Below are 15517 nucleotides of genomic sequence, written 5' to 3'. Positions count from 1 at the left end.
ATATTTGATAAGTGGAGACCGCAGGAGACCTTTTTATATCACAGGCAAAAAAAAAGATCCATCTTAAACAAAAGAGATGTTCTTAGCTTTTACATAATTCTTTTTCAAGAAGCTGTAATACTTTCCAAGACCTTATTTGAAGTAAACTTTGGTATGATTACGTTTATCTTTGCTGTTATTTAATTTCAAACTTCCATGTTTGTTTTATCGATAATCATTTTCACAACTATGCAACTTGACATGATCGATTCTTATATTATTTTTTCGTGTAACCGTGTGAAAGATTACTGAATGTATCAATAGTCTAAACCACGTCTTATTCTGCATCCCCTATATATATACTTTCTAACAACAAACTCGGCGGACGCCAGAATCTGTTGTTAGGGAATGATGATACAAGAAACTGATTGGCCCTAATCCACAAATCTCAATATCTGAAACGTTCCGTTCATAGATAGATAACGCAAACACGTATTTTTCGAGCACGAAATTTAAAGACAGATAAGTGCAGAAAAGTTGTATGAAAGTTAGCAACAGAATAACGAGCTCATGAAATTAACATTTAAAAATAAATTTATCTATTGTGTTGTATTCATGGACATGTATTTTTTTAAATTATAATGCGAAATAATTTGTATTTGAATGATGGTAATTTTCATTTGATAACACATACCGAAACGTGAGTATGATAGCGTGCAGCAATTATTTAAAGATAAGCAAAAATTAATTTTTCACTCAAACAGTTATATTTTGCGACCACTCGCACTTACACTTCACGAAAACCGTGAAACTATAATTCCTATATTTAAATTAATCACATGTTCGATGATACAATTGATCATAAAACTCGAAAATATTTTTTGAGACACCAGTAAGATTGTAAATTTTGAGATTTGTTTAAAAATGTAAGTATTAAGAGATAACCCTCTTTCCTGTTTATTCGTTCGTTTTCAGATATGATTGTTACCTGTTTTTGCAAGATTTTAGGAATACAAAGTTTATTAAAAGCCCCATATACCCCAACTTCAAAGTAAAATAACCATTGATATTTTATTGAAAACATGATTTTAAAGAAAATACGCTAATGAAAATTAGTATTTTAATAGTTGTTTGTTAATTAAGAGTTTTAAGAAAACTTCAGTTTTTATCTAATTGTTCTCAGTTAATTTGGATAAAACCAAATGTGTTCCAGACAGTTAATTTTTCCAATGAATAATTTCTTGGTACAGAACGAAATTATTTTTAAAAAACAAGGGTAAATGCGCAGTAATTTTTAAACGATTAATGATTTATGTAAATGATCCTACAAATGTACTTCTTTGGCAAGATCAATATATTTTAAACACGAATCCTTTTTCTTGAGTCTTTGGTGCTAACATGGGAAGATGATGTGCATGGCTTCATGCTTGTTCCTCAAACGATGAATCTGAACATTTTGACAGGTCTTCGTTGTTCGTTCAAAAAGCAACCAAAAGTCGCGAGTCTAGTCTACTACAGGCAGTAGAACGATAGCTCACAGAATGCTGACAAAGAATACTTATTTTTTATAAACATTTATTTGGAAATATTTCGATTTTTTTTTATCAAACTTTCCAAAAAACCTCAGGGTCTACCAGCCACTTACTCTGATCTCGATACCATCGCTTGCGTCAAAAGCTTGTTAAAAAAATTGACGACAAAAGAAAAGTTATGGCATGCTTCACAGAATGGTTGTATGGTATGTGGAGATCATAAGTAAACCAATGGAACTCGGGGTATATAGCAAAGTCTCTAAGAGAGAGCCCGCAGAGAGAATTTCTATACAAGCTTATGTTGAGACTCAGTATCCCGTGATGTTACATAACGCAACAAAAAGACAACACACCAGCTGTTTTGTGTATTGAAAACGGGTCATTTTTCTCCAGCTTGTGTTAAATGTAAGAAAACAGTCAATATTTTATTATATTTATTTTAATTCAGAAATTACACAATGAATGTTACAAAACGTTTACTTAAATAAGATTAATATTTACATCCACTCAGTATTATCTTATAACCTTTTTCAGAAGGAAACTAGGTAATGTAGCTATTGACAAGTTCAAACCACAGTCTCATAAATATTGAACTGGTGTATCTGTACGTAAATGAATACAAATACATGTACATACGCCTTTTTGAATCATTGCAGATTTTTTCTCTCTATACAATCCGCGTTAATGGGTTCTGTATTTTAGTAATTCTCGCTTTCTTCATAACAGCATAAATCCACCCAGAAAATGTTTTTATTTGATATACCCGTTATATATATATAAATATAGAGTTTTAAGTTTTTGATTTTCAGTTAGGAAAAAAAAAGTGCAGTAAATTAATGCACGTCGAATCTCGGCATGTACATGGATTTTCCGCTCTTTGGATTTTTTTAAATACTTTATTTTTTTTTAAATATCGCACACATATAGATTAGTTAACTTCTAAATTAAGAGAAAAATTAACAAATTAAAAATTAAGTTCCAACATGTGCTCAGTAATTCTTTGTTTGTTGGGCAATTGATTAAGTACCAAATATTTTAATCTAAAATGCTCAATGTACAATTAAACAAAAATGAAATCGCATAAATAATTTGAAAATTTTATTATTCTTAGCCACACGTACCATACCACCTTTCCGATTATTATCTTTGGGATCGAAGCATTGGTTATGTTCTCCTGTTTTCTCTGGATCAGTACATGTAGTTTATTCGTTGTCGATAACAATTCGAAGTGTTTGCACTTACTGTTTGAGGGTGAAAGGGTCATTGCCACCTGGTTTAGGAATTTCAGGTGTACATAAACGCATTAAGTTCAGTTCGCATAATATTCTAGAGATTTTAGCTCACCTGAGCTGAAAGCTCAAGTGAGCTTTTCTGATCACATTTTGTCTGTCGTCCGCCCGTCTGTCCGTCTGTATGTCTGTCTGTCCGTCTGTAAACTTTTTATATTTTTAACATCTTCTCAAGAACCACTGGGCCAATTTAAACCAAACTTAACACAAAGCATCCTTAGGAAATGGGGACTCAAAGTTTGTAAAAATAAAGGATCACACTCTTTTACAAGGGGAGATAATTAGGAATTATTGAAAATTTTCGTGAAATTTTCAAAAATCTTCTTCTCAGAAACCATTCAGCCAGGAAAGCTGGAACTTATGTGAAAGCATCCTCAGGTAATGTTGATTCAAAGTTGTGAAAATCAGAACCCCGGGGATAGGGTGGGGCAACAATGGGGGTCGAATTTTTACATAGAAATATATAAAGTAAATCATTAAAAATCTTCTTCTCAGAAACAAATAAGCCAGCAAAATTGAGACTGAAACTTGTGTGGAAGCATCCTCAGGTAGTGTAGATTCAAAATTGGGAAAATCATGACCCCGGGGGAAGTATTGTGTCACAACGGGGGGGTGGGGGGTGGGGGGCAAATTTTTACATAGGAATATATAGAGAAAAATCTTTTAAAATCTAATTGTAAAAAACCATTTGCTTAGAAGAGCTGAAACTTTAGTAAAAGCAAATTCAGATAGTGTAGATACAAATTTGTTAAAATCAAAATCTTGAGGAGTAGGGTGGCGCCACATTGGGGATTCAAATGTACAAAAAAACCCATTTTAATTATTTACAAAAACTGAAATGTTATCATAATATTACTTGTTTTCCCTTGGACTGAAATGTCACATTTTCATTGGTTTAACCATAGCACGTGATTGCCTCATATATCGCTATATTTGTTCTGTGAGAAATAATATTAGGCAATATGGCCGTAATTGGTCGAGGCCTCGCTTACTCATTTTTACTCATTATACATTTCATAGTATTTTATACATAAACTGCATGCCGTAAGTTCTTAAAGTATTTGGAGTAGTTGCCCTTTGTAATTCTTTGAAATTAGAGTAGTTGCCCTTAGAATATTGACGTCACATTGTTTTGTCTGGAGCAGAACAAAATGGCAGCGTCGAAATTTGCTCAAATCTCTGCAGAGGAAAGGGAGAAAACATTTAAAATTGAATAGCAACAAAACATTGTAAGTATACATGGGTGAAGCAAAGATTTTTAAAGAGTTTTTGAAAGGTGAGATTGAAGATGTTGAAGATTTTTTAAATTGGACGAGATGTTAGGCATCTCGTACATGGCTTTGCGTTGATCATCGCTATTTGATGTCTCGCCTCGCCATCTATAAGATTGATCAACCCAATATATTTCCATAGTGAGTCAGTAACTAACTCAATAAGTGTTTTGTTTTCCTGTAGACTATCAAGCGACATATTTATTCACAAATAGCGATGATCTACGCAAAGCCATGTACGAGATGCCTAACATCTCGTCCAATTTAACTCATTTCAAATCTTCAAAATCTTCAATCAAATTATGATTCACAATGTATGTAATTGGGATTTCTTTTATAGCTGTAGTTTGCTGTAGTTTGCTGTAATCATAAAATGTCTGGAGGTTACTTCAAATATATACACAAGGGGTAGGAAGGGCGTCTTGGTAGTTGATATAGTGATAGATCATTCATAGACAATTACGTATTACTCAATGCTGAGGTTGTGTGACATTTCTAGTGGCCATAAGGAGGAAGTTTATCAGAGACAAGGGTGCCTATTGTTCCTCGGATGAGCGATGTGGCTCATGGGCCTTTTGTTAGTTCATCTGATAATTCTGGATCTGTTTTGCAGTTTGAAGAAATGCCACTCCATTTGCAAACTCAAATAAACATATACATGTAGATATTTAAAGTGTGGTATGAATAATCATTTAATTACCTGTTTTCAATCAAATTAAAGTCAATATATTAGTTCTGAAGAAGAGTCCGAGAAACACATCTTGCAGATTCTAAAATCTTGCTTTTTTCAGACAGATGTAATCTAAAAGAAACTATTACCACAATTCAGCGTTGGCGATTTCATATTCTCACGATCTGATGCAAAACGGTTGAGTCGCAGAATTGAGCTCGTGTAAGATAAGGAATGTACAGGATTAAAAAACAAAATCGGAAAAATAATGTTCATTTGAAACCATTTTAACAATTGCTTTTAATATCATTTTTTAGCCCCCCCCCCCCTTCTTTAAAAATGTCTAGGTTAATCAGGTAATGGTATTAAGAAAACCAATATATTTGAACATTTGGTGGTTCGTATTGTTATAATGGATATGAGCATTTAAAGGGGCATGGCCACGATTTTGATCAAATTCTATTTTTCGTTTTTTATTATTTACAATGCTTAAGGAATGCATTTCTAATGATCAAATCGAATTTGAGAACAAATCGTATAGTTATAAGCAAGATACAGAGCTCTCAATTCTTTGTCTCGTAAACAAGGCTCGTGCCCTGTTTTTGTTTACATATGTTCAATATTCCAGTAAAGAATATTTTTAAAACTAATTTGTCTATCTTCCTATTAACTTTAAGCATAAGTAAACATTCCTAACGTTTAACACATTCAATTTAGGTATAAAACTGGAATTTACACTTAACATTTTAAATATAAAGAGACGCTTTGCTTACATTGCAAAGAATTGTAGGCTAATTAATTCGTTAATAACTCAACTAGAGACACCCAAATTTTGATCGCTTATTAAATATGCCTAACTGAAGCAGTGTAAACATTAAAGTCAGAAAAATAAATTAGACCAAAATTGTGACCATGCCCCTAAAAAAAAATAATGACAAAAATATAAGAAAACGCATCAGTGTAATAAATGCCAAACATGTTTTACGCCCCTCTTTGAATCTCTTTAATTAATTATCCAAAATATTGTTCGTACAATTGTGTATAATTGTTATAAATAATTATTGATCAGTATATAATAGTAACAATCCACCGAATGTTTCAGAAATGGATCTGAAAGTCTGACGTCAATCCATGCAGTCTATGTTCTTTATGTTGCTAAGTATTGATCGATCATAAAATAATCCACGAATACTCAACCCCTATATTAAAGATAAAAGAAGTTACACATTATTTGTTATAGACATGTAGATAAAGTATAATGAGCTGGAAACTGCAAAACGATGAAAAAAAAAGTTTTTTTTTAAAGTTTATAAGAAATACGCATATTCATATTCATTGTTATTCGATTTTGTCAGTGGGTGCATGTATGAACACAGTTGGTTGTCTAATTCTTTATTCAAAAAATATTGAAGGAAATAACCAGTACATAGCGTGTATATATTGGTGTTTGAATAAAAGGTTTGATGACGGTGCATGTACAATTACGAGAGGCACTCGTCACAGTTTTTTATCTGTTGAACATTTACACACATTACTCTTTTGGCAAATTTGTTTACCACAGCAATTCTAATTATTCGGCCAAGTTTGCCAAAATCAATGTTTTAAACGAAAATTTGCGAGCAACTCATTGGTTATTTAGCATTATGATAAATGTAAATTAAAATAATTTCCGTTACCTTCCCTGATAATATAAACAGTACACTTTGTCTGCCCAATCTACGTAGGTTTCATCGATTTAATTCGATACGTATTGATGATAAGCAATACTATTTTATTTGTTCAGTACATTACAAATAATAACAATCTCCTTATTTCAATTTAGAATTTCTTTAAACTAAATTAATGAACAATAAGCACACACTCGATCGATGTTTTATCGCTAAAATGTTGAAAATTAGAACGTTCTTTTCCTAAGAAACCAAGGAAAAGTTTATCATGACATTTATATTCAAATTCAATATACGTTGATTAAACAAGATTCTTTAGGGTAGAGTAAATGTCCCAGTATTTGAATTAACGAACAGCGGATTAGATTCCCATATGTCCTGTTCTCATATCCTTTACAAATCTTGAACAAATATTGTCTTTTTTTGTATTACTGCGATTTGCTATTCAAGGTATTGTAATAAAAATGAACGAGTAAAAATTGCATTTGAAAGAGAATACACGCGCCCTTCGTTTATTGTTTAACGTCCGGGCGAGAATATATTTTGCCCAGATTGAGAAAGCACAAGTAGGAGGGTTTAATCTCCTTGACCACGATAAAATCCATACAGGCTTAAGGCACACTTTTTTGATTTGTTGAACGAATCCTATATTTTTTAAACTGTCATCATACTATATTAACAAAATTTTAACATACACATCTACAGCAATATACGGAAAACTTTGTATAGATCGTTTAATTTTACATTGAGACAATAATACTGAGTATTTGGGGTTTAAAAACATTTCTGCTTTATTTTTTAAAATATAACATTATAACATTAACTTATGAATGCTTGAGTTTGCGAATGACAAAGCGAAATTAAACAAGTAGCAGAAATAATTATACCGGCCTCTTGTCTAACCCCTATCATCTTATCACTTTATTCTGTGCATTTTGCTTTACTCATAACACCAGTAATTTATAGCCTAGCTAAATACAAGTCATACAGTGCACGAGAAAAATCTACATCAGTGTTTATCTAATAAACAATTAAATATCAGTAAGTTTAATGCTGTAATTCATGCATCTAATAATTACATGAAGTTCAGAGCATGCATAACCAAAAAAGAAGATAAAAGCTTCTAAAATGCATTTTTATCGTATTGCATTATACATACAGCAAAAAGAAGAAAATGTAATAAAATACCTTTAAGATATCTAATATTTCAATTATAAAATTAAAATTATATAATTATACACGTAGGTCTCTCAATTAAAATTTAAGAAATCGTTATTTTAAACCAAGCACTGTTTTCGAAGAAACAATTAAATCTAAAATGGTTAGTGTTATTTAAACGAACAAATATTTACAACTAATTTGGACCATATAATATATAACTAAAGGAAAGAAAACTTTAACGTAGGCTAGAGAGCATTTTATAAGATTGCTCAAAGATATCGACTTGCCAAACAAATATAAGACTGTCGTAATTTTATTGACCCCCCACATTTTGTTTGAACATACATGTACAAGAACAATTCTCCATACCTGTCATATCGTAATCTGTTATAATCGTGATTAGAATGCCCGACTTTCGATGCAACGCATCACCACGAGAATACAAAGAAGCAGACGAGAGCAGTATCAGCTGATCAACTTAACCGTATCATTGAATTTCTTTTTGAAGAAGCTAAACGAAACAATACCTTATACTGTTCCGAGACGACAGATTTGATCTACTGAATAACGTGCGCCGACAGAATTATTGATCTATACCACGGATAACTAACCCATGCTTCAAATGTGGCCACTGTCAACAAATTATACTTTTTAATCATTGAAGCATTTCAGTTTCTATATTTGATACACAAATTACACACCTCCGTTGATACGTGGCAAAAAGACGAATAGGAAAACCCCCCAAAGGAGGAAATGATATAGGAGGAAAATTATCAACTTCATAGCGTGAGGCGAATGTATCCGCAATTTTCTACTTACAATGGCAAAGGTAATATACGTGACGAACGTTCCATTAAAATTTGTTTTCTTATCGCATTTGATATGTGGAACATTTTCTGCAATCCACATAAACGGGAAAGGAACTACTTTTCCGTATGAGGTGTACAAACTATGGCAGCCCTCGTACACGATCTATAGACAGTCGCATGCCCAACTAGAAATGAAATACGATGGTATCGGAAATATAGCTGCGAAAGAAGCCCTCTACCAAAATGTGGACATTGAATACGCCAGCATTGAGACCATCATAACAGCGACGGAGCAAAGTGAACACCCCGATCTGATTGAGTTCCCAGTTATGGCAGGGTGAGTCAAATTTTAAGACATACAAAATGTAAAACTTTCACAAATACATATGTTTCAATTAACAATTTATTAATTATGTATTTGTATGACAATGCTTAAAGAATTTAAGCTTATACGATTCACTGCTCTTTGACTCATTGAAATGATGTATCGAAATATAAACAGACTTATGAACCATTTTACCAATAAAATAGACATAAAGAGACATTTATTGCTCATTCAGGTGTTCTCTACGTAATTAGTGTATATTCATTAGGGTAGAGCAAATGATAGAGCAGTGTAGATTTCACTTTAGGTTAGCACCACTTTGAACGTGTTTGGATGGGTGAACTAGATATTTGCATCATACCAAAAGTCCATGCTCTTGTTAAAATTGCTAACATCAATAAGGTCATTAAATGCGATATTTATCATCAATCGATATCAATGCATTACAGAGAAAGGAATAGTACAACTTTTGTGAAATCGGCTTAACACTGTCCTCGCAGACGCTCAATTAAGATCATGTGGTCCTGCTGCGATACTAGTATTTCCATGAAGATTCACCCCCCTTAATGCTATATCTGTCGTCTTTTTCCCCGAACAGCAATTATATAACAACGAATGGTAATTTTGTTCCGATATAATTTGCTGCCTTTCTTTTACTATAACCCAATGAAACGAGCTTTAAAATAAAATAAAAAATAAGACATAAGACAATCAACAGTGATTCATGCGTGGAATTGACCCGCATCATTCTTCTTCAATGTCTCTCACTACAGACTACCAAAAAGCTTTACTCTCTCTCTCTCTCTCTCTCTCTCTCTCTCTCTCTCTCTCTCTCTCTCTCAGTAAAAGTACCCAAATATTGTATGTTACATCGAAGGAACAGCCAATTTTACCATTTATGTAACTTTTCTTTTCTTTTTTTTAAATAAATTTGACGTCAATCCATGCAGACCCGTGCTATTATGTTTAAGTTAAATAAGATTTTATCAATCACTAGAAAAATAAACACAGTGTCAACGTATTAAGAATGAGAAGACAAAAGGCACATTATCTATCATAATTATTCCAATACATGTGTCATTTCCAGTCGCTCCTAAAACTGTGTTCAGGTAATTATAAAAATAATCAAGGAATGCGGATACTAATACGCGGATAAATGGATTCTAACTTTATAGGTCTTGTTTCAGTTTTGTCGGTATCTGTATAATCACAATTGAATTCTTTTTAGAAAAAGGTAAGAAAATACAATTGCAGCTGTATATACATTAGATGTATAGTGATTCAAAAACATTTTCACTGATTCGCATTTAAAGTCTGTCCCAAGATATTTACATGTATAACTATGCAGCACATTTTCTTAAACTTTTTCTATTTTGAAACGCCCCTTCTAGCTTGTACGGTTTCAATAAAAAAATAAGTCTACGGGGATGTTGCATTGCAAAAGTGATAAAAGTACCCGAATGATAACGTTGAAAAATTGTGCGAGGTGTTTCGAGTGACTTCCGAATGGAGATACCCCCATGCATTTATTATTTGTATATTTATTAAAATCGTCCGAATATATCTTTGGATCGACCATAAAAGATTATGACATTGCACATTACGTTTAGAAATCTTGTCTACTTGCGTTTACAACTAAAATCCAGCTTTTAAAAACCTGTTTCCAAATTTTTTTTTCAAACTGATTCGAGGAATAAAGAGACCAATAAAATAAAACCGAATATAAGTGTATTTTTGCAATATTTTTTAAATACATGTAAATCAAATTTAAAAGAGAAAAATAGAACTAAGCGTTCAGCCAACACATATATTGAGTTTTCTTTCCGTTCCATAGCCACGCAAGCGCAGGGAAATGTAAATACTGCAGCGTGGCATATATCATGAGCTAGTGACCTCCCTGTGAAATCTGATGTCTATAAGAAATATATATTTAATAAGATTCACTCTCTTTGAATGCATATTTTTTTATTACCACAGAAATTGAATAACTTCAATCTATAACTCTTTTCTCATTGTGTCAATCCCACTGTAACTATTTTTAGACAGCAATTGCAATCACGTGACACTCGAATCATGGGTGTGTTCAGAGTATTTCCAGTGGTACCAATACCTGTTTGCCAATGGTAACAATTTGTGCCATTGATGCCATTGGACCCATATGTACTCTGAACGAGTTTTGGGGTACAAATAGTGAGAAATTTACCAATGTTAACAATGGTACCTTTGGTGTACCATTGTTAACATTGGATGATTATATAGCGGAAAATATCAAACCAAGATGCAATATTTTTGCCTAGTTGATCATTTTGCACCAAAAGGATATATTCAGCAATATAATTTGTGCACAGTGAATAATTTTTTTTCTTCTCCTGCAAAACGTTCGTTAATCTTTGAAAAAACATGCCTAGAATGAGTCTAGATTGCTATATTATCATATACACCCGATGATTTTAATACCGTTTGTCCAGGAACACGCTATGGTTAATGCCAACAATAATCTATAGGACCCTACCTCTAATGTTGAAAAGGCTCTGTTGGTTTTTGGTGGGTTTTTTTTTTGAAACTATGTTTGAGTGCTTTCGATATATGGCTGATCGGTTTTAGAAAGCTATAAAAGGAAGTTTTTTCCACAGAGTATATCCTCCTCCTTGAAAAATATTAAGGCCGAATAGATAGGTTACATCAGAAGCAAAAACTTTGAGAAAACTTTCAATTTCAAAATCTTTAAGGTGCTATAAATAGATGAAATTCATATTCCAACCAATGTCCCTAAACACCTGCAACATGTCTACATATACGAAAAGATAGTTTATTCAGTTGCACTTCTGGCATGTTACAATGCTTAAAACGATTGTTCAGCTACAATAAGGTTTAAGGTTAAGATCTAGTAAATGATTCCAGAGTGTCATTTTTGTGCTTGAACCATTATGACGTCATAATTGATTTAATGAATTTTTTCCCGTATTTAACTACTTTAAAGGAATTATGTAGAAAATAAAACAATATTTTGACATTCTATATTTAATAACAGGAAAAGTAATCCCGGTACCCATATTTAATTTGATATCATTCTAAAGATGTGGCCAAGAGCTTGTTTGATGCCGTTTTAGGAGAGACTGTAGGCAATCTAGATATATTTCATTAGTAAAAAATGGACAGAACTCCGAGATTTGTTACTTTTATCCTTCATATTTCATAGAAAATGGTTGTTTAAGGTAGCTCGCGGGTTTACCTGCTTGTGAGAAAACCTACCTTGAAAATTTGTCCACGTGACCCATAGGTTTCAGAGTTTTATTTCTAAAATTTATTTGAGATTCGTCTGCGCGGTAATAATGTTATCGTGTTTCAAATACAGTGTCATTGATAAAAGCAACGCTCCGGTAATGCCAACGGTACCAATGTTTGCCGATAAAATTTACCATAGGTAGACATTTCTGCAGACGATCTAGAGCTCTGTTAGCGATGGTAACTTTATATATGACGTCATAAAAATGGAGGATACTGTGTATGCATTGAAGGCAACAAATTAATGTCCAGCTTTTTCCACCTTAAATCTTGATGTAGCTGAACAATTTCTTTTAAGAATTGTAACATGCCAGAAGTACAGCTGAATAAAATTTCTTTCCGTATATTTAGGAATGTTGCAGGGTTTTGGGGACATTGGTTGGAATATGACTACCAGCTAAAGCATACAAAACATTTTGAACTTTAAAGTTTTCTCCAATTTTTTCTTGTGATGTAGGCTACCCATTCCATTTCAGCCATACATCGAGAGCTCTCAACCATAGTTTCCTCAAAACACAGAGCTTTTTCAACATTAGGGCTAAGGTCCTTTAGATTGTTGTTGGCATTAACCATAGCATTTACTTCGTCCCTGGACACAGTTGAAAGTAAATGCTATGGTTATATATGTGTATGATTATATAGTAATCTCCTAGTAATAACTCACTCTAGCCATGTTTTTCAAAGATCTACGCACGCTTTGCAGGAGAAAAAAAATGTTGGTAAAATACTTTACTGTACACAAATTGTATTTCGAAATGTATCCTTTTGGTGCAAAATGATCAACGAGGCAAAAATATGGCATCTTGGTTTGACATTTTCCGCTAAATCAGCCAGTGTTAACAATGGTATACCAAAGGTACCATAGTTTAAATTGGTAAATTTCCCACTATTTGTACCCCAAAACTCGTTCAAGGAGTCCAATGGCACCAAAGGCACAAATTGTTACCATTGGCAAACAGGTATTGGTACAACTGGAAATACTCTCAACGCACTTTTCTTTACATGTATTTCCGGATGAATTCTAACATCAACTGACAGGAGTTGGCTTATAACACATGGGCTTGTGTAAGAAGATTAAGTGAAACCTTCCGTATGACGAATTTTCGTCATTCTAATTAAAGTAAGATCTTTGATCCGCTCCTAATAGATCGCTACACAGAAGAGGTCTTTTGTGTAGCGATCTATTAGGAGCGGATCTGAGATCTAATTTTAATTAGATTGAATTTTCATACATTTCTTCATATTTCTGTTGTCATATTCAAAAAGTAAAACTTAGGTTTTTTAGTCACCGTATCACTTACGGCGTAACATTGTAATTCTATTTGGATTTATAATGTAAAACTATTTTGAATTTTGTAAATACGTGTATATTTTGACCTTAGCAATGCATGGTAAAATATGAATATTAATCGATGATTCTAATAGATCATCTTTTTTTCAACAGAGTTTACTTTATCTCTTCTATTGTTGAAACGCATTAATAATAGAGAGTTAAGTCCTTAAACACATGTGAATGAAATATTTCAATCATTAAAATGTTGCGGTGTGAAGAATCATCGAAAACAAAGAAACCAATGCACCGAGCCATGCATCGATATTTGATAGTATATTGACAGTAAACTAAGTGCACTGTTTTGTCTGTTTTCAATCGAAGAATTGTGTCTTGCGTTCATTTTGGAAATATCCATCTATTAACATCAAGATAAACAATGTCCTTTCCAAAGACAAATAAATTGTTTAATTAAGACGTGAGTTAAAGTGGCACAGTGACTCAAAATAGATGTTTTACTTTCTGATTATGAGAACGGAAATAAAAAAAGCTACTCGAAATTTCATCATATGGAAGGTTTCACGCATCACAAGTCATTACCTATCAATCTACAGGTCATTAGTTTTGGACATAGGTGTAGTGTCACGTGATTGCATTTCTGTCTAAAAATAGTTACAGTGGGATTGAAACACTGATAGTTAAGAATTTGAATTTGAAGCTATTCGATGTCTTTGGTAAAAAATATGTATCTATAGAAAATGAAAATGCATCTTTATATAAATATATAGTTCTTGAAGACATCATGTTTCAATGAGAGGTTTCTGGCTCATGATGTATGCCACCCTGCAGAATTTACATTCCCCTGCCCTTGTGTGGCTATAAAGCGGAAGAAAAACTCAATATTTTTGTGTTGGCCCAACGCATAATTCTATTTTTCTCTTTCTAATTTGATTTATTTACCTTGGAACACCGTAATTTTTCAAAAGTTCATCTTTTCATATGATAAAAAAAATTGTGGAAATCGTGTAAAAATCGATATTTGCTGAATCATGGGTTTGCGCGTCACCATATCCCTTTAAAGATATGCTAATATCCTTAGCTGCCGAATCATCGGCAAACAGCGTCGGAATTGACAGCTGACAGAAATGACAGCAATTACATCTTTTGATTTACATGAAACGATGTCACGTGTACAGCAATTTAACCAAAATCTTTTGTAGTTACCTCATATTATTTTCCGCGGAAACAGGATTTAGAGGGTTTTTTTCAATGTTGTGATGAATTTAAGGAGGCTTGGTGATCAACAATGTTACCATCAGTTGGACCTAAAATTTTAAGATATGATTTGTATAGCTATAGATTATTATTGAGTAAAGAAAATATCCATATATTTTACATTGTTTTTGGATATTATCCTTTTCTATACATGGAGCTCTTCTTTTAAATAAGACCAACACGGTATAAAAATGGCCACGACCATCGAACCCTATTAAGGAAGAAAAATTGATAATCTCACAAAAAATAGAAAATTTATGATGACTAAAAATTCGAATGTTTTGTGATTTAAGAGAAGAATATACTGGTATATAAAATGCCAATTATGGAAAATGTTAATAAGTTTGAATTGTATCAGTTTTGTTTACAAGAATTATTTTTATATTCGAAATACTTTGATACCGACTTTCTCCTCACTCTTAAAGCTTGACTCTCTTTTTGCTGAGTTTTTTTTAATCAATGTGGTTTCTTTTATTCCTTGAAATTGATACAGAATAATGACGCTTCTTGAACGGAAAAATTTTCTTTAGGCCAAATTTTACTACAATTTTTATCACTGTACCAAATAAAAATTTCAGATGAAAGGCTGTTTTTATAAAACAATTGGGGAGAGGGTTCTTTCATGACGTCATTTAGCCACCTCGCGTTCTTGGTTACCCCGTTCTAGACTGGAATGTTCTATTCCATTCTTCCACCAGATGTCGCGCTTCGCAATGAGTTCAATCATCAAAATTAAAATCACGCATTTCAGAAACTAATTGCCTTATTTTATTTACTCAACATTTGTCAAATCTTAACTTCTGTGTATACTCTAAGTAACTTCACGGTGAATATATTCACTTTTTAGGTAACCATTCAATATCATTTCATTGCAAGTATTATTTTGATGCAGCTTACCACTGCCTTGGATCCACCAAAGCGTGTCCACCACCTTACTCTCATTTTTGCTATTTCGGGGTTGTTTGGCGAAAATGAAAGCAGGTT

General features: G+C 32.7%; 1 protein-coding gene across 1 annotated transcript in view; it reads left to right on the top strand.

Moving 5' to 3' along the window:
- Window positions 1–7967: 7967 nt before the first annotated feature.
- The window catches only part of LOC128190838 (guanylate cyclase 2G-like), a 34824-nt gene continuing 27274 nt past the window's right edge, over window positions 7968–15517 (top strand). The window contains exon 1 of the mRNA XM_052863049.1: window positions 7968–8715. Coding sequence (XP_052719009.1) covers window positions 8390–8715 — 326 coding nt within the window. The 5' untranslated portion in view covers window positions 7968–8389. The remainder of the gene's footprint in view (window positions 8716–15517) is intronic.

The sequence above is a fragment of the Crassostrea angulata genome, chromosome 6 (assembly GCF_025612915.1).
Source record: "Crassostrea angulata isolate pt1a10 chromosome 6, ASM2561291v2, whole genome shotgun sequence".
Classification (NCBI taxonomy): domain Eukaryota; kingdom Metazoa; phylum Mollusca; class Bivalvia; order Ostreida; family Ostreidae; genus Magallana; species Magallana angulata.
The sequence above is the reverse complement of the archived record's forward strand: the minus strand, read 5'-3'. Positions and strand labels throughout refer to the sequence as shown.